Here is an 18417-nt window from a genome sequence, read left to right as displayed (position 1 = left end):
AAAACTCAGCCAAAATGTTCACATGGGAATTCCAACTTTACTGAATTTTCTAGAAACTAGTAAATTTTCAAGTAAAAAAAAAAAACTTTTATAAAGTCAACACAGGGCTGGAGAGATGGCTCAGAGGTTAAGAGCACTGACTATTCTTCCTTCTGGAGTTCCAGAGTTCAATTCCCAGCAACCACATGGTGGCTCACAATCATCTATAATGTGATCTGATGCCTTCTTCTGGCCCACAGGTGTGCATGCTGGCAGAGCATTCTATACATAATAATAAATAAATAAATATTTTTAAAGTCAACACAATAAACATATTGTTAATTAATATGTGTCCACATTTCTGCTTAGTAACTAAAGAATGGTAAACATTAATTTAAAAAAAGTTTTGAAAAGCACAGTCTTGGGTCACCATTCCAAATATCAGAGATCACTCCTTAGAATTATATATGTAGAAAATACTGGAAATGGAGCTTAGTTTGCACACTGAGCCAAAACACATTCCTACCATGCTGTTTTACATCAAAGCTTTGATGACTCTCTTGTCTCTTATTGTGTACCTCTTTCTTTTGAGAATCATATGAACACAAAAAATGGAATTCAACTGGTTGGATTTGAGTGAAGTTTCACTGCCTTTTTTTTTTAAATGTTGAAGTGCTAGAAACAATACCTCTTTTGTTTCCCATCTCTAAAAATCTAAAAAATAGGAAGTGGGTGCGTTTTGCTTTTCTATCTTAGTATTAGAGTGTGTTCCTAACAAGTTTGAATTAACTACAGAAAAGGCCATTGTGAAATCTCTGAGTTCCTCATTCTAGTCATAAAATTGATGATGATGTGTGTGTTTTTCAGAGAGAAGCTGGGAAATGTGTCCTAGGCTGGCTCTTAAATGGCCTCAAAGGTTGGTGTTGCAAAACCTTGCCCTCAAGATGGTGCTATCCAAACATGGTAAAGCCTTTGAGGTATGGGACCTAGTGGGAGATACTTAACTCACTGGGTCCCAGTACTTCCCTCCTCCTCCTCCTCCTCCTCCTATAACCTTTCACTCCCTGTCCATGAAGTAAGGGTTGTGTTATACCACATGTATCTACAATGAGAAGTTGTATTGTCACAGGCCAAAAAACAATAGGGCCACTTCATCTCAGACTGGAAATATCACAACTATGAACAAGTTTCTTTTTTATGACATTTGTATTATGTAAGCTAATTATTATTTAAGAAGTTAATTATAGTTAACAGAAAACTAACTCATAGTGGAACATGAGCATAAGCCAGAGTAACTGGACTTATACCGAACATAAGCAATTTTCATGCTATATGATATAGCCTCTGGGAATTTATGTATACTCTCTAAGCCTCAGTTTTGTCAACTTGAAAAGTAAACACTAACAATCACAAGGTCAATATAAATGGTTCCACATCTGGAATGTGCTTAGAAGAGTACATACGGCTAAGCCCCAGTTAATGATGCTACTATGATCTTCATTACCAGATTTAATTATATCATGATAATCATTTTTACTCCTTAAATTCCTAGGGATATTCATCTAACCTCTATGAACGTGAATCTAAGAGATATTTCCCTATGCACTTCAGGTAGTAATTACAATCTAGGGAGATGGCTAAGTCGTTAAAAGCGCCCATTGTGCAAGTATGAGGACCTGAGTTCACATTCCCAAAACTCATGCAAAAAGCCAGAAGTGTCTGTATGTGCTTAAAATTCCAGTACTAGGTAGTCATGGCTTGCTAACCAGGGAGTTTTACCAAATCAGTTAGGTTCTAGGTACAATGAGAGATTCTTTCTCAGAAAAGTAAAACAGAGCACTAAAAAGGAAAATACCTGATGTCAACCTCTGCCTCTGCACACATGTTAAAACAACAATCTTTTACATTGGCTTAAGGTATTAAAATTAAAATAATTTCACCTGTTCCTGTTATGCTAAATTTTTATTTAACTCAGGCTAGCATGGACAGAGCTTTACCCATTGAGCCACCTTCCCATCCCATTACTGTTTTAATATAATACCTAGGAAATTTAAACTTATACACATGGCTCATATCCTAGCTCTGTTGTATAGTGTTACAGCAGACCACAAAGACAACAAATATCAAGTCTCCATCTTTCCCTCACTCCATTGGTCAGACCCTTACGTACAAGCAAGACCTGCAGCTAACAGTTCTGACCCATTCTCTGCATGGCAGATTATTCTATCTTACCTCTTTAGGTGGCTCTGTGTTGAAAGACTCTTTTCCTATATCCTGTTTGTCCCACTGCTGATTAAATTGGCTAAAATTCCATAATTCTGTGAATGAAGGAATAGGTCACTTTGCCTACAGGTATACTTGCACTTAGGAAACCACAAGAAGACCTACAGAGTCAAATAACCTGAACACATGGGAGCTCACAGAGACTGGACTACTAACCAAAAAGCATGCATAGACTTGTCCTAGGTCCCCTGCACATAGGCAGCAGATGTACATGTTGGTCTTCAGGTGGATACCCCAATAACTGGAGTAGAGGCCCTCCTAGACTCTGATGCCTCCCTTTGGATCCCATTCCCCTAACAGGGCTGCCTTGTCTGGTCTCAGTGGGAGAGGATGTGCCTAGTTCTGCAGGGGCTTAATGTGCCAGGGTGAGTTGGTATCCATGAGGGAGCTCCCTCTTCTTTGAGAAGGAGAGAGGAGAATGGGGGAGAGGGGTTTGAGGGGGGAGAATTGGGAGGAGAGGGAGGCTGCAATCAGGATATAAAGTGAATGAATACTTTTTTAAAAAAATAAGTAAACAAGAACCAAAAAAGAATAATTATTCAAAAAATACCAAACACAACAAAAATGACACACAAAAAAGGAAAACCATAAGAAAACAGTAATGTGTAATTATCCCTCACCACCAGTGAAAAAGAAGACAGCCCTAGTAGATCAGTGGGTTGTGAGAGGCAGACAGCTATGGCAACAGAAGGGCATGAGGAAGAAGTCACTTTCCCTCTACAAAGGAAACCTTGAAATGAATTGCTTGCTCCCTCTCAGCCACAGAAGATAACAGGAATGTCAGAGGCTATCAACCAGAGGCCATTAAGCCAACCCTGCCAAGGAGAGGCTCAAGAAACAGTAAAGCACAGGCATCTCAGGGGGAAAAAAACACAATTTTTAAGGGCAAATTAAATAGCTTGGGGAGTGGTTTAGGACACAAGTCTAGAGGCCCTTGCACAGGATTTGACACAATCTCAATCACTGAGATTTTCAGGGACTGAAAACTGGAGCATTACTATTACCATTTGAGGAAACAAAGTATTGCTGTCCAAGTCAACTGGTGTGGTCTGACCTGCTCCAGTGAATCACTGGGGCTTCTGCTTTGAGTGATAATTCTTTTCTAGTGACTACAGTGAGGGACTTGCTGCTCCAAGTGTGGGCACCTGAAACAGCAGCAGCATGAACTGGGAACTTGTTAGAAATTGGGACCCTAGACTGAACATTTAATAAAGGGAACATTTATTAAAATGCAATGGGTTTGCCATCTTGCAATGGGATTCTGCATTTTAACAAGGCCATATGATTTGTTCACACACTAAGGTTTCAGAAGTACCTGAAGTTTTGAACCTTCTGATCATATTCATTTGCTTAACAAACTCATCTTTGTAAATAGACAATTGTAGTCTTTCACTCTAAACTAGACTTTCTGAAATTTGCTCGAATGTGGCTCTTTCTGTTTTTCTTTTTCTTTAGACTGTAGCTAATAATACAGATTTATTTTTACAAGTGCATCAGTGTTTCCAGGTGGTTCTTGGATGGGATCCCTGAAACAAGGCTATAAAAAGCCAGATTTTTTTTTCTTACAAGTTTCCAACTTAAGTATCCCCTAAGGCAAATACTTTGGGCATAAGGAAGGCAAATAATTTTGTGCAAAAGAGATGAATATCTTTAAAATTAACATACTACCCTTGTGTATATCAAAATAAATGGAGAAATTGCCAAAACCAACTTATTTTAGAATGTCATACCCTGAGACACGAAAAGAGAACATGTGCACCAAAACTGAGAAAAATAAATTTTACTACTTTTCATATTAGTTAAAATATGTTTGCCAAACCTCTCTAACTATACAGATTCTTTTATTCATGCATTGTATTTATATCCTCTTGAGATTTTAGTGATATCATTGTAATTATTTGATAGGGTTTCCACTTATTTACTCTGGCCAAAGAGCAAACAAAAACATTTAAGGATACTGAGCATTTTAAAACAAAGCATTCCTTTCTCAGTGGACCTGTTTGGAAGAGGCCTGTTTATTTAAAAAATAGGGTCTCAAACTTGACAGTAATTCTCCAAAGATAGTAAAATGTGTTTATATTAGTGGTAGCTAATAATAAACTCCAGTATAGGATACCCACCATTTGTTATTATAATCACTATTATCACCAACCATTTGAACCACCATGGCTTAATAGACTCTGTGTCTTTACCTTTACACTCAATGGTTCTAACCTACCCATACTCGATATGCTTATATGTTTATATCTGATTGTTATTGCAGTACTTAATGAGTGAATCACACATGGATATTTTGCTTACTGCCATTGGTAAAATGTAACTCATGCAGAGAAAATCCACACAAAAGTGGCTAAATCCAAACTTACAACTCAAAAATATACTCCAAGTAACAAAAGTAGCAATAATAATGACCTAAATAGAAACAAAAGACCTGACTAGACATTTTCCAAAGAAATACATATACCCAAGAGATGTATGAAAATGTACTAGCTGTCACTAGCCAGGGAAATAAAAAACAAAACCAGAGTGAAATAGTACTTCATGCCTATTAAGATGACTGCTGTGAAAGTCAAAAAAGACAAATGCAAAAATAAATAAGGAAACCTTGTACACTTTTGCTTGAAATATGAATTGGCACTGCCACCAAGGTAAACAGTATAGATGATCTTCAGAAAATTCAAAGACTAACATAACAAGCCAGCCATTCTGCAAAAGAAAAAAAAAGCAATGTCTTCAAGAGACAGCTCAGTCTTATGCTTACTGCAGCATTTTTCCTAAAAACCAAGATGGGGCCTGTTAAGACTGGAAATTTTAAAGGGAGGCTTCTTAGGACTCAAAAGTAAACAACTCAGAAACCTGGAGAAGTTCCTAAAACTGACTAGGTACACTAGGTCCTTCCCTCCCTCTGGTTACATAATCAGGAAAGGCTGCTAAGGAGACAGAGTCCAGGCAAGCTACCTGAAAAAGAGAAAATCACCAAGCTGTATGGAAGAGGTGCAGAGCAGCTAGCTTCACCAAAGATACTCTAACTTATTGAGCTACATGCATCGCATGTAGAGACTCCAGGGTTCTAGTCTTTGTTAGCAGTTGCCCATGCTGGAGTGGGTCTTCAGTATTCCTGCTCCTACAAGTAACCTTTCACCCATAATCATATAAGTAACCCCAGTGAAACTCGTTGGTTCATTAAGCGGCACTTCGGTGGTGTCATTGCTTTGTCTGATGTCAGTTCTCTATCTTGAGTAAGTAGACTCTTGATCATGGCTCCCCAGAAATAGTGTCACACAGTAGCATCCCACAGACAAGCACAACATAGTCAATGTGGTGAGAAATGTGCTGATTTTGTTGTGGTAATCACTTTTCAGTGTGTATCAAATCATTATGTTGTATACCTTGGACGTATACAATTTTTTTATGTCAAGTGAGTCTCAGTAAAGTTGAATGTGTGCATAAGTGTGTGCTTGTGTGCATGTGTGCATGTGTGTGTGCCTGTGTGTGTGTGTGTGTGTATGTGTGTGTGTGTGTGTACCCTCTCCTTCAAAGCAGATGAAAGAGATGGAGAACATGTAACCACAGTGACAAATATCTTTAAATTCATGACCTTGAACCGCACCTAGACTTAGATTTTACCTGGCTCTAAGCAGTCATACCAAATGTCCTCAGTCACATAGGCCCAGTCCTTTGGACAGCTATTACATACATTCTCCCTCCTCATACCTTCAATATATACTCACCACTTCATGATTATTTTGTTTGATTCCCGTTTCCCTGAAAAGATGCAAAGAAATGGAAGAGAATGCCTATGGCTCTCTCCACCTGGGAAAGTAGATTGCAGACTGCCGATTATCATGTCTGTCGGATCTGCCTAGGTGACTACTATTCTATTTGTCTTTATCATCTGAGAAGGTCTACTTACCATTTCCTTCTTATCCTCCTGGAAGTGAACATTCACAAACATTTTCCCCACAACATAAGGGAGGGCACTTTCGATAAAGTTAACACATTTGTCCCACTGAGGCAGCAGAGTTGTGGTTCCCTGGATTACCTGTGGGAAAGAATCATTTGAGCTCCAAATAAAAGGTATTGCTGGATGAAAAAGAAGGAGGAGGAGGAGGAGGAGGAGGAGGAGGAGGAGGAGGAGGAGGAGGAGAAAGAAGAAGAAGAAGAAGAAGAAGAAGAAGAAGAAGAAGAAGAAGAAGAAGAAGTCAAACCATCTACAAAATACTTCCCACTCCATCTCAGATACATGCCAGATAGGAAAGGCCAAGGTGAAATTGGACTGAGAAAATGAAATTCTGCTTGTCCCTAGTTTCTAGTTACAACTAAATAAAAATGTTTTGACAGTTATCTTCATTAAGAAAAACATACAGTCAATGGCATAGCTTTTCTGTAGCAAGTAAGGACATAAAGGGATGCTGCCCAATGATCCAGACAGTACTTAGTATCTACTGAGAATTGCAATTCTACCAGGAAAGGCTTAGAATGGTGGGCAATCAAAGTTCTTGTTAGTAGACCAGAAGGCCATCTCTCACCATGAATAACCTGGGGAGTCCATTTACACAGTGCCGTAGCAGAGCAAGATACAGATGTAAATGCTTTAACCATCTGTCCTGTTAGACCATTATAAGAAAACATTCTAAACAAGTAAGGGACATCTGAAGCAGGATTTGAAAGTGCCAAGCTAACTCTTGGGGATGAAAGTAGAGAAATAAATGCCACGTAAGTTTTCTCTGGGGGCTGGAGTGTGCAGGCAAACAGTGAGAGAGGGAGGCCCTGAGAATAGTGGCCTGGAGTGCCCTGTGCACAATTTTAGAGCCAGGTTGTTAGAATGGGGCAAAAGGGTTTACAGCTTATATTCATCTCTCCTTCCTTCCCTTTCTGAGAACATGACCCTTTTCAGAGGTAAGGGATGAAGCTATTTTTAAAACCTCCAGAGAAAGAGATCCTACAACCTTCTTTGGCAATTCAATATTATATTTAGCACTTCATGTTCAAGAAACATCCCCTTTTACCTAACCTCAAATTTTCATACACTACTTCTTACACCTCGCTCTCTCATTCTCTTCACAGTGAGGGTGGAAAGCAGCTGGGTACCATCTTTTATGAGATCCACAGGAGTTAAAAATATACACACAGATAAAATATCTACTTGTTTTTTTATCTTAGTTATTTGATCTGTCCTAAATATAAGTAATTGTTTTGTGCATATCTAACTTCTATAAAGCAACTTTATATTCTAGTGACTATAAAGGGTCCAAAGTTAGCCCAGATAACCATATCACTCTCCAAGTATAATGGTTCACTATAAAGTTTTGTATTTTCCAGGTTCTCAAATAACTAAACTTTGTGTTAAATAAAATAGAACGTATAAGGTTTAACATTCACTTTGATTTATATTGATAGAAAAGGAAAATACTTTTTAAAGCCACAAAATCCTTAAGTCCTCTAATCTATAGCAGAATTAGTCATAAGCCTCAGAAATGCAGATGAAGGTAACATCTGTCTGTACAAGTTGGGAGGCAACAGAAGTGGGCGAGAAACAAAGACTCAGGGGCTAGGTAAGTGGGGGAACAAAAATGAATACAGGCACTTAAGGAGGCTATCAGGGGAGGAAATTAAAATGAGTCTAGCAGAATTAGGATAGATTTAAGATTAAATATCTAAGTAAATTTAAATATTCAACCCTAATACCAAATTTCAAATGAAGCTGTCTTGTTCTCTCTATATATAATGAGAACATGGAGAAGCCTTGAAAGGCATAGTTACAGTGAAATAGATCACCAGACTACACATCCTTTGATGTGTACCCTTTGATGCACATCTCCCCACTTTCCCAGCCCTCCCTCCTCCAACTTCTAGTAACCACCTTCCTACTCTGTTTTTTAGATCAACTATCTAATATTCCACAAATATGTGAGAATATGTAACATTTGTCATGCTGTATGCATTTATCTTAGTTGATACTTTTGTATTTCAATCTTGATAAAAACAGACCTTTGATGTTCTCAACACACAGGTGATGATATGTTGCTGAAATTATGTATATGTTCATTAACTTGACTGAATTTTCTAGAATGCATTCATAGATCAAAACATCACACTGAACCCCACAAATATACACAATTATCGCAAGTGTTTGCTAGTGAAAAGGTAAAGAAATTATAATAAATTTGAACTACTTTGGAGGTGATGTATCATTAAGAAACACTAAAACCATAATTTCAGTTAAAGGTACTGGGAAAAAAAGCAGAACTGTGCTGTTAAGAAGAAACATTTGGACAAGAGCTGATGGCCCAAAGTATCACTTTAGATATTATTATACAGCCACAATGTAGAACTTAGGGTAGTTTTTACAGAACATAGGTATACCTGAATGAAATTAACTAATGTGAAAAAGTTTAGACTTTAGCCTGCATTCTCCTTATATCCTATCCCAAAGATTATTCTTTTTTTACTGGATTAGTTAATTTTCGGACTGTCCCAGCACATAAAGTTGGCCACTGATGAAACATTTCAATATTCAATGACTTACCCTTGAGAATTCCAGCCATCTATATTGAAAGCGCCTGCTGAGGTTTGGAATTCTGGAATAAACCATTCTCCACACCAAATAGTTGGCAATGGTTCTGTTACAAGAAATGAACATTTATTATATTTTAGGTCATATCTGATTTCCTAAAAAATGCATTTGGAAATCAGTCTGCAAGGATAATACAAAGTCAATGAACACCAGCAAAATTGGCTTGACGTTTTTGGCCCAAAAGCCTCCTGTGTCTAGAAATGTGAATACCTTCAGATTGCTGATGACTTGGTCCAATTTCTGTGTATTATTGGCCTTCAGAAACCAAAATCAAAATATTCATTAATACCAATCATCTACATTTTTACTTTGTTTCTATAATCTCTAAACGTGTGAGCCCAAGAAAATCACCCAAGCCTTCTTGATTATCTTTCCTTGTAAAACAATGAGAACATTCTCTACTTCACAAGGTGATTGTGAGGTTAAAATAACAAAATCATTAACAGAGTGAACTCCTAACTCTCTGTTGACCTCTAAACATATGAAGAATCTCACGTGGTTCTGTAATGCTCTGATACATAGTTACAAAACTCTGTTCTATTTTAAGTGTAGCCTTTTTTTTTTTTTTTTTTTTTTCTATAAGGAAAAGAATCCCTGACCTCAGAAAGATGTGTGGTCTGAGTTCATTTCTAACTCACCCATGATGATGGATTTTTAATGACTCATCCTCTCTAGCTGTGCCATTACCATGGTGACTAATGACACAAATTCCTAAGATGGCCCCTGGGTCACACAGAAATGTGAGCAGCAGTGTTACAGAATGATACGCCCAAACGCAACAAGAACAAGTCACATGCTCATCTGCACAATATTCTGCCACAGGAGACATAGTCTCCAATAATAGTTTTCACATATATACAAGTATAGAGATGTTTGTTTTAATTTATATAGAAATACAAATTAATATACCATGAACATTTTTGAGACAGGCTTTCACTATGTAGCCCAGGCTGACATGAGCCCAGCCTTAAGCTCATGAACCCTAGGCCTATATATCGTTATTATTCTAGGATTATAAGCATGTGCCATCATGCTTTGAGATTTGTGTGTCTCCATTTTATGTGCATAAGTGTTTTGTGTGCATGTGTGTACGTATAACACATATGTGCAGCGTCTGCAGAAGCCAGAAGAGGGTTATGATTCCCTGGAACCGGAGACTTACTGATGGTTGTAAGTCACCATGTGGGTGCTGATAACAGAAGCCAGGCCCTCTGCAAGAACAGCAAGTGCTCTTAACCACTGAGTCATCTCTCTAGCCCTTCAAATAATTAATTTTAATAAACGTAGAAATAGAAAATTTAATGATAAAATGTTTAAGATCATGAATTAAATTTTCAAGTATCATGGCATTTGTACTTTAAGACATTATCGGCATAAGATTATGTTATTATAACCCAGTATGTAAATGTGTGTTTCACATAATCTTGAATATTTCAGAAAGCTTTGGCTTACCCTTGTCAGATCTGGCTCAGTTACCATAGATTTTCCCTTCTGGCTAAGATGGCATACTAGTACAGATAAGGACATTTTTGCCATTTTTCTTGTTATTAACTTGTCCTTGCATTACTAATAATCACTTTAATTCCTATTTCTCTAAAGGATGGATCAGGAAGGGGAAGGAGGGGTGGAGGGAGAGAGTACAGGGAGAGATGACTAGAGTAGATGGGCATTTAGGGGGCAATGTGGAAACCTAGTTTAGGGGAAACTTCCTGGAGCCTATGAAGGTGACCCTAGCAAGGTTGCCTAGCAGGATATGGAGCCTGAACTGGCCTTCTCCTGTAACTGGGCTAGGCTCCCAGTGGTGGGCCTGGGACACCAACCCAGCAACAAAACCTTTAACCTATCTACCCACAATTTCTCCTGCCTGCAAGATGTGCTGAGACAATGGTAGCTCAGAGCTTGTGGGTGTGACCAGACAATGTATGGTTGAACTTGAGGCCCAAGCCACAAAAGGGAACCCAAGTCTGACACTGCCTGGATGGCTAGGAACCAGAAGCTAGGTGTCTCAGAGACCTACGGTAGACCCAAACACCACTGACCAAAATAAACAAAAATCAATGAAATAATTCCTAATGATATATTCATAGACCAGATCCTAGCCCAATTGTCATCAGAGAGACTTCATCCAGCACCTGAGAGGAGCAGATGCTACTGCCAAACATTAGGCAGAGCTTGAGAAACCCAGCAGAACAGGGAGAGGAAGGATTGTAGGAACCACAGGGGTCGAGTGAGGACACCAGGAAAACACAACCCACAGAATCAACTAATCAGGTCTCATAGGGGCTCACAGAGACTGAAGCAGCAGTTGCAGAGTCTGCATGGATCTGCAACTAGGCCATCTGTATGCATGCTATGGTGGTTTCTTCTGCCTGCTCATGGGACTCTTTTCCCCCTACTGGGTTGCCTCATCCAGCCTTTATATATAGGTTTATACCTAGTCTTATTATCTTGTTATGCCATGTTCAGTTGATATGGCTGAGAGGCCTGCTCTTTTCTGAAGGAAAATAGCGGCAAAGCAGTGCATCTGGAGGATAGAGAAGGTAAGGAGGTACTTGGAGGAGGGGAAGGAGGAGAGATTATAGTAGGGATATATTATATGAGAGAAGAATGAAGCAAAATAAGACAAAGATAAGATTTTAAGCCTCTTTATAATATGATAATTAAACCAAGTAATAACCTCATGTATCTACAATTATGACAAGTATTATTTTCAATGTATTGAATAAAACAAACCAGTGATAGTAGATAGTGTGTCCCCTAAACAGTAAGCCTGTAGTCATCAATACAGTAGAACACTGTTAGTCCTAATTGTTTTTTAAGTGATAAAATGAAAATATAGACATTCTAAAATTGTCTTCTTGAACCCAAGAGACCCAGCTGGGGCATGCATGTGACTCCTCAGAATCCACCATCCAAACAACTTAAGTCTTACCCTCAGCCATGTTCTGTTTTGGTCACTAAAAGCAACATGCCGCCTTAGGTCTTTCCTTTTTGCCTACATATCCCTACTCCTCAACAAGCCAAGAAGTTTTCACCAAGCATTTACCATTGACCCAGTGTGCCAGGTTCCAGGAGGAAGATGACAACATCACTCAGCACCCACAGTCGGCATGATGGTTAATACTGCCAATATGGCAGGATCAAGAATCCCTCAGGAGACCAGCCTCTGGGCAAGCCTGTGAAAGACTATCTTGAGTGAGTTAACAGAGGTTGGAAGACCCACCCTGAATGTGAGTGGCACCATTCCATGGGCACGCGTGTCAACCTGAATAAAGAGAAGAGTGTGATCTGAGCACAAGCCTCCCCCTCCCTCTGCTTCATGGCTGTTGATGCAATGTAATCAACTACTGCAAGCTCTAGCCACCATGAATTATGCACTATGATAGACTGGACACACAAACTGTGAGACAAAAGAAACTCTTCTTTCCTGCTTTTATCAACTATTTGGTCCTGCCAAGGTTGACAGGAACTGATACAGTGGAGAATGAAATATTTTAGATTATTAGTATATTTTTCCTTAATGAAATATATATACTATACTATGTAAGAGAGTCTTGTTTCATGGACTCGACACACCCTGAGCATCCAGGTCTGTACCACTAGTTTTAGGTGCTAGAGAGATGGAGAGGTGAGGAAAAATTATTGATACTGAATCTTTTTGCTGAATACATAGATAATTGAAGCTTAGAATCATTTAGTGAGCTCATCATCACAGTCAGGGGGTTTTAAACAAGTAGACTCATCTGGAGAGTTTTGATAAGTGCAGATGCTCAGGCTGCCCAGGTCAATTAAATCACCAGTTCTAAAGTAAGACCTAACACAAATATTGTCTTTAAGTCCTGCCACACCAAGTCTTATGTATAACCAAAAGAACCATTGTATTAAGCCATCGAGGCTAGCCCAGACCCAGGTATGTCTCAACCCTGTGTGCTTTTCCACACACCACACATTGTTACATGAAAGCTACTAATTCAAAGACAATTTCCTGCCCAGTCATATAAACCTAAAAATATTTCACCAAAGATGCTTTGCAGAAACCTATAAGGATCAAAAAACAAATCAACAATTGGGAAAAAAAACAGTGAGGCTTTTCTGGACAAGGCATTACTAAGAGAATAACATAATAAGACCTCTGAGAGCTAGATGACTGAATGCTAGCTGGGAAGCTCAGCCAGAAAGACAATGGTGCTGATGAGTTGTTCCAATGTGTTATGAAACTGCTGACAAAGCACTATGGGGCATAGCTTAAGAGTGATGATATCAGTACTCCAGGAACACAGATAACCATAGTGACTGAATCACTACCACCTAATAATGATCAGACACATCAAAACCAAAACAAAACAAAAATCAGACTCAGCAACAGTTTTTGAAAATAACCCTTAATATCCTTCTTTTGGTACAAAATGCATTTTTTTTGCAATACAGTAATTTCCCCAAATGGTAATAAATAAAGGAAAGAAAAACATCCCAGCAAAGAGCACTACTAGGACAGCAATTTGAAATTCTTCCCCAAAGCTTTTAACTCAGAAGATTTGCTATTTTAAGAACCTTTTGCTTCCCGCCCCCTCCCTGTTCTCAAGTATCGGAAGCTTACATTTATGTTATGTTTAAGAGATAAAATACCTTCTGTGATAGCTGGAAACATGCTGTAGGTGGCTATTATTATCCCCATTTACACATGGAGAAAGCAAAGGTCAAAAGTCAAGAGACTTTCAAAGAAGTGCTCAGTCCTTCCATTTGAATTTGCTTTTGCTCCTCCTCATACATATCATCTGAAATGAGCCAGAAAGGTTCTTTTCAAAGATTCTCAAGAGCCAAGGAGGTCTTCTGAAATCCTTCAGGCTATCCAGACAAGTGCCTAAGGCAGTAGTTCTCAAAGTAGTCCTTGGACCAACAGGTTACATATCACTGGAAAACTGGGTATGAAAACCCCAATCCCTACCGTAGACCTACTAGAACATTAACAACTGTGGTGATGGAGACCCAGAAAGGTGTTAAGTTGACATGTTCTATACAGCTAATCCTGATATATTTTGGGGTGGAGAAGTGACTAGTCTAAGACAATTCTACCTTTTAAACTTTCTGCATACATATCTCAACTAGAACTTCCTAAACCCTAGATCAGTCTTTAAATTTTAATGTCTATATTTGAATATCTGTATGTCTGGGGATCCTAATCGATTACAGCTCCAAATTTAGTACATTGGGAGGAGAGCCTAAGATTCTGCATTTTAGACAACCTCTCGGATCACAATTATACTACATATCTGTGGATCATACTTTGAAGGACAGTATGCTAGGTGATTGTCAGAAGAGATGAGTGTAACCAGAGGGCCATGAAACTGGACACATTTTGAGTCAGACTCTAGGAGCATCTGTCTAACAAGGATCATCTAAACGTGTTCACTCTGCTTGCTTTACATGAACATAAAACTGAAGGCAAAAAAGATCACAAAAGCTTAGCAAAATTCCCAAGAAAAGGTATTCTCTCCATTGTCACTCTTCTTTGTTCTCTCTGTCCGTCTGCCTGTCTGTCTGTCTATTTCTCTCTGTTTCTCTCCCTCTTGCCCCCTCACCGCCTCATCTCCCCTCTCTCCCCCTCTCTCCCTTCTCTCTCTCTCTCCCCCTCCTCCATCTCTCTCTCTCTCTCCCCTCTTTCCCCCTCCCCCCTCTCTCACTCTCTCTTCTCTCTCTCTCTCTCTCTCTCTCTCTCTCTCTCTCTCTCTCTCTCTCTCTCTCTCTCTCTCTCTCTCTCTCTCTCCCTCTCTCTCTCTCTTCCACTGTCTCCTCCACACCACCATCCTACTCTCTTCCTTTCTTCTTCTCATTCAAGTCGTATCTCATAGCTGTGTTTTCTCTTCAGTTTCATCTCTATCACTGATTTCCTTCCATGGTATGAGCTACACTAAGTCAATCTCACAGTGCTCCAGTTTATAAGACCTCAGTTCTACTCTAAGGTAACACTACTCCTTTTTATTGTCTTGTGGTTCTAGGGATGATGGTAGCTTCTTGGTGCTAATAAGAAAGTGGATTGGCATTTTGTATATCATTTGGCTTTTGACTTTCTCCCCATCAACTCTGTAACCATTTCTGCACATATTTTCTTTGTTTGAAATGCCACTATGGACTGAATGCATACCCCGTTAGCTTTATATGTTGATGCTGTTATACCAATCCATTGGCATCTGGCTATTGGGCTTTTAAATCTCATTGGATTTAGATGAGGCCATGAAGGTAAAACACTTAGGACAAGATTAGTAACATTATAATGGCCAAGATGTAAAGTGAATTTTGAAAAGGGTTTTAACAACAACAACAAAAAGAAATCCAAAAAACTTTCTATTCTCCTATGCTTTTTCTTTCTTCTTCTTCTTTTTTTTTTTTTTTTTTTTTGTCTTTTTCTTCTTTCTCCCTTCTCTCACACATGCACATACCACTCTCATTCATAGTCTCTTGTTCCTCACATCAAATGATCTAATTTGGAACAATTCTGGAGCAGCCTCAAGTCAGGAGTCAGTAGGAAAGATACAGAAGACAAAAAAAGGGGGAAAGTCTACAGTGCCCTTTGCCTTGTGACATGCTGGTTATGTTTGCCAACTGCCTTCCAAGAAGAAATTATTTGCATCAGTTGTTAATTCTGATCATTTCCAGAATTCTATCACAGTTGATTATAAACTATCAGTATATAATCACCAAATATGGAGTTAGGAAGAGCTGTAAGTAACTTGAATGATGCAGCCCCTCCCTGCTTACTCTCACTTCTTCTCCACTTGAATCATCACCTTTTTGTTTTTTGTTTGTTTGTTTGTTTGCTTGTTTTTGTTTTTTGTTGTTGTTGTTGTTGTTGTTTTAACTTTTTTTTCTTATGGCAACCTCTAGCTTATACCTCAGCCATTTGCTCCCTTGAATTCCAAGAGCCAATGTAGTCTCTGGTATCCCCATTTCTGAGGAGTTCTCATTGATCCAGGTTTTTGAGATATACTATCTACCAAAAAGTCAGTGGTTGGAGACGTAATTAAATGCTACAATTGTCGCTTACTACTTATGAGACATTGAGTTTACTCTGCAGTACCACAAAAATCCCTGTATTATTGTTATATCCAATCATTTAGAAGGAACAGCCTCACCCTACCATGTAAGTAATTGAAGCCTAAGGGTTCAATCTAAGGGTTGAAGCACCAGTCAAGAAATGAGCTGTTGATACTAACCAAAGGTACCTTTTGGAACATGGAAAGTAACAATAGAATCCCCAACACATGCAATATCTAACTAATCAGAGATATGCTACTAACTTACAAATATAGAAATCCAAAGTATCTCCAATTACAAAACTTTTTGCATATTAATACAAGACTACAAGTAAAAATCTCCACATGACATAATGTGACACAATACAAACTGCAGGCACAGCAAATCTATTGTACGAAATTATTTTCAGTCTAAATTTAGCTGTATATAACACAAATGGTGAGTTTTGTGTCTACACTGAGGTGCCATCTTATCATGTATATACAAATATTACAAGTTCAGAAAAAATTCAAAATCTAATCCACATCTGATACCAAGTATTTTGGATGTGGAATGTTCAACAAATATCTCTAAAAGCCATGCAAGAAGTCTTAAAGTACCTATTTTCCATACAGGGACATGTATGGAAGCAAAGAGATGGAATATAAAAGTGAATGTGAAGCAATTCAGACTATCATCTCTGATTTTTAATTGTGCATAACTGGACAAATTTCCTCCTATGTAAATTGGGGCCACTCAGAGAACTTTCCAGAGATGAAAAATCAGTATTAATCTTGATGTTAGTCAGCATCAGAATGACCTGTATATGGTTTCCAACAGCAAATTCTCAGAACAATGGCAGCACAGAAACACCAAATAGAAGGAGGCTTGGTTGGCTATTTCTTCAGTGGTGCCTCGAGAGAACAGATAGGAAATAACAAGCTAAAGCAGTCTCTCTACCCATCCTAAACCCTAAATTCCCTGTCAGCTTCCTAGCCTCTGATGGTGAAGGCAACGTCTGTATTCACATTAGTTCTACCACCCTAGATGCTTAATGGGGCCTTTTTCCTCTGTCCCCTACTTAGAGATCCATTTCTTATCTTTTGGCAGTTCTGATCACAGGTCACACATGGTGGTGGTAAAGGGAATGGTTAGTGTCTAGAAACTTTAAAGAAGTGCCTATGTGAGAGGCACTATGCTAGGCTTCAAAACTGCAAAAGCTGTTTCACAAAATACCTGCCTTCCAGTGTTCTCTCGCTGTTGACAAGATGGGTGTGTGTGTTTAAAAAAAAGAGTAGTAATTTCAAAAAATGGTTTAAGCTCTTTGATAAAAGTGTGTCTGGCCAAGCGTGGTGGCGCATGCCTTTAATCCCAGCATTCGGGAGGCAGAGGCAGGCAGATTGCTATGAGTTCGAGGCCAGCCTGGTCTACAAAGTGATTCAGGACAACCAAGAGAAATCCTGGCTCAAAAAAAAGTGTGTCTGGAGAAAATCTCACTCCTACTCCTTCAGACATACATATAGACTCCATTTTCCAGGCTCTCCTACAATTAGCTGTGTCACAAGACTGAGTCATGTCTTATGGAATGTGGGTAGAATTGACTTATCCCACTTGAAGACCTTTCCACAAACACCCAGACAAGCCTTCACCTACTCTCTTTCTTCAGCCACCAGCTGGCGAGAGTTCCACAATCCTAGAGGAAGGTCAACTTACAAGATAGAAGGATCCTACCATATTTGACAGGAACAGGGGTCAATGAGAGTTTAGAAGCACTTTCTACAGCATGTGACACATATATTAACTATTGGGACCCAAGAAGACTTTTCCTCAATTAGACTTTTCTGGTTACTCAAGTAAGGACCAAATATGATCAGCAGGGAATGTAGTTCAGTAAAATATTGTTTGCTCAGCATCATAGAAGAACCTTGGAAACAAAGGCTAAAATGGGGAGTGGAGGGAAGGAAGCGAGGGAAGAGACAAAGATAAAATGGGGACAGAGGCATGAAAGGAGACAGACGCATCTGGGTTTGGGTTTTGTTTTTAAGATTATTTTGTCTTGTTTTGTTTTGTTTTTCTCCAGACAGGGTTTTTCTGTGTGTAAACCTGGCTATTCTGGAATCACTCTATAAACCAGGCTGACCTCAAACTCACAGAGATCCTCCTGCCTCTGTCTCCCAAGTGTTGGTATTAAAGGCGTGTACCACCAATGCCGGGCTAAAGATTGATCAGCAATGTAAAACCTTACTGTGGTATGCAAAGTGCTGTCAATCTTTGCAAGATACATATAGTATTATAAAATCTCATAAATGTACATGGAACTACTATGGTTTTTTTTACGACTTGGTTGTTGAGGGAGAAGCTGTTTAAAACATCTGGATTTTAACTTGATGTTTAAGTGAAATGTTATATGGACATGTCTGCAAGCAGCCTTGTACCTAAATGCTTTTCCATTGTCATTTATTGTGTTCACATTTGTGTAAGTGACCAATTTAGCAAGAACTACATTTTAAAAATCTCCCTCCAGTCAGAGTTTTTCCTACTGCATGTTGCTATAAAAAGTCCCACAG

General features: G+C 38.9%; 1 protein-coding gene across 1 annotated transcript in view; it reads right to left on the bottom strand.

Annotated features, from left to right (window-relative positions):
• Positions 1–18417, bottom strand: part of Phex (phosphate regulating endopeptidase X-linked) — a 208194-nt gene that overhangs the window by 129123 nt on the left and 60654 nt on the right. The window contains exons 10-11 of the mRNA XM_051142004.1: positions 8792–8885; positions 6176–6304 (exon numbers count right to left, since the gene is read on the bottom strand). Coding sequence (XP_050997961.1) covers positions 6176–6304; positions 8792–8885 — 223 coding nt within the window. The remainder of the gene's footprint in view (positions 1–6175; positions 6305–8791; positions 8886–18417) is intronic.

The sequence above is a fragment of the Acomys russatus genome, chromosome X (assembly GCF_903995435.1).
Source record: "Acomys russatus chromosome X, mAcoRus1.1, whole genome shotgun sequence".
In the NCBI taxonomy this organism is placed as follows: domain Eukaryota; kingdom Metazoa; phylum Chordata; class Mammalia; order Rodentia; family Muridae; genus Acomys; species Acomys russatus.
The sequence above is the reverse complement of the archived record's forward strand: the minus strand, read 5'-3'. Positions and strand labels throughout refer to the sequence as shown.